This window comes from Silurus meridionalis, chromosome 9 (genome assembly GCF_014805685.1).
Source record: "Silurus meridionalis isolate SWU-2019-XX chromosome 9, ASM1480568v1, whole genome shotgun sequence".
Classification (NCBI taxonomy): Eukaryota; Metazoa; Chordata; class Actinopteri; order Siluriformes; family Siluridae; genus Silurus; species Silurus meridionalis.
Genome location: NC_060892.1, coordinates 17,408,990 through 17,411,191, shown reverse-complemented (window position 1 = coordinate 17,411,191; position 2,202 = coordinate 17,408,990). Strand labels below are relative to the sequence as shown.

Genomic DNA, 2,202 nt, shown 5'->3' with positions numbered 1-2,202 from the left:
GTAAATAAACTTTTCTCTTGCCACTGCAGAACTCGATGTGCTGGTTGTGTTCTCTGATTATTGAATTGCTATTACGATTTATGTGCACTAGGTGGTATATACATGTTAATGGATGTAAAGAGGTGTCGTAGAAAAGACTCACGTGCTAAAAGTATGGAGATATTAAGATACAGCTTGTGTTTTGCCTGCTTAATTTTTGCTAATCCAGTCTAATGCTGATTGGACTAGGCAGAACTCATCATATAAAATTCAATTTATAAATTATATCAACGTCGGAATGTAAATTGTATCTGAAAAAATCATTACCGTTACATATAAAATGGCATTGAGACATTATGAATAATATTAAATGGAAAAACAACAACAGGAACCTTTTAGTTTTGAATTTACAATTCAATATAACAAATGGCAGAGTGATGAACAGCAAGGTTATGAAACAAATGACAACTATTTGGAAGAATATAAATGTATTCTATTAATTATTGTTAAATGTATGCACTTCACAACTAGCTCATATGTAACTCATACACTTTTTTACACTCTAAAAACTGATCATTTGTTATTGCCTAGTCATTTCAGACATCTAACGTTTTTTTTTTTTTAAACATTCATATTAATATAATTTTACTGTACTTATTTTTATCTTTAAAGATCAAGTGCATTCGTAAAATATAATACTTTTGTCAGTTGAACACTGCCATTTTGTAATTAGAATAGAAGAGGACGCTCGCTATCATCCATAGTGTGCTTATCAGAGGTGATCTCAGATCTCTGTGTCTCTATGACGTGTTGGATGTATCTTAGTGACAGAGGACGCGGCGCGGCAGACCATTGCTGGACTTCGTGCGGTTCAGGTGCTTAACAGCGTTCAAGAGAGAAAATGAAGTTGATGGAACCATTCGGTGCTGCAATAGCGGATCTTCCACTACGTCCTCTGCTGTTTACGGGAGTAACTGCAGCCTCGGCATGTATTTTCTGCTATTTGTTTAAACGGGGCGATGGAAAGAAACCAACAGCGGACCCACAGGACAAAACTCCACCCGAAGCAGGTACAACTATCTCTCAGTGCTGGTGTAGCAACCCATGTAGAGCTGATTTTACTTCTCTCTTTTCAAACTAATCATCTGAGTAGAAATGAGTTATTCAGTCCTGCAGATACCAAGGGGCTTTAGTCAGATTTTAAAGATGCACCGATGTATATACATGGGCGAAAATTTCATTTAACAGTAGGGGGACAATAAATATAAAATTTCTTATGAGCGAGTTTTGAAGGGGACACAAATAATACAGTCAAATTGTACTTATAAAGATATGTCCAACAGTGAAAAACTTTGCTTTTATCATTATTATTGTAGCATGAAGACTGCGCCATTATGGTTATTATATAAGTTTTTCTCAGGTTCAATGACAAAACAAAACAAGGATTTGAAAAAAGGTTTAAAATTTTATTTAAAATTAATTAAGACACTTAAGAACAGAATAGAAATTGATTATACAAAAAATACACTGGGGTCAGTTCGGATGTAGCACAGTGCTCATTTAGTAAATTCACAGATAAACAATATGCTAATTGTGTGTTAATGTTAAGTTAACTGTTCTAAAGGCATTTTTTGCGTTTTTTTTTTTTTACTCACACAATTATTTAGGTATACATACATATAATTTTCACAATAGAGAGTGCGATATTTTTTAAATATTAGAATATCATTAAAAAGTTTATTTATTTAGTAATTCAATACAAAAAGTGAAACTTGTATAGATTCATCATACACAGACTGGTGTATTTCAGGTGTTTATTTCTTTTAATTTTAATGATTATGAATGACAGCTAATGAAAACCCAAAAGAATATTGTGAAAAAGTTAAATATTGGAGACTTGTGGTGTCACACTCTAATCAGCTTATTAAATCCAAACACCTGCAAAAGTTTCCTGATCCTTCCAATAGTGGCACACAATCATGTGGGAAGACTGCTGACTTGACAGTTGTCCAGAAAATAATCATTGACATCCTGAACATGGATTGTAAGACACAAAAGGTCATCACTAAAGAGGCTGCTGTTCACAAAGTACTGTATCCAAGCACATTAATGGAAATTTGAATGAAAGGAAATAATGTGGTAGAAAAAGGTGAGATAAAGCAGATTCAAGAGTCTGGAAGAAGAGAGGAGATGCACAGAATCCAAGTTGCTTGCGGTCCAGTG

General features: G+C 33.8%; 1 protein-coding gene across 1 annotated transcript in view; it reads left to right on the top strand.

The window, feature by feature from the left end:
- Positions 1–813: 813 nt before the first annotated feature.
- Positions 814–2,202, top strand: part of LOC124391209 (protein MLP1-like) — a 28,487-nt gene continuing 27,098 nt past the window's right edge. The window contains exon 1 of the mRNA XM_046857628.1: positions 814–1,049. Within this exon, the coding sequence (XP_046713584.1) occupies positions 881–1,049 (169 nt within the window). The 5' untranslated portion in view covers positions 814–880. The remainder of the gene's footprint in view (positions 1,050–2,202) is intronic.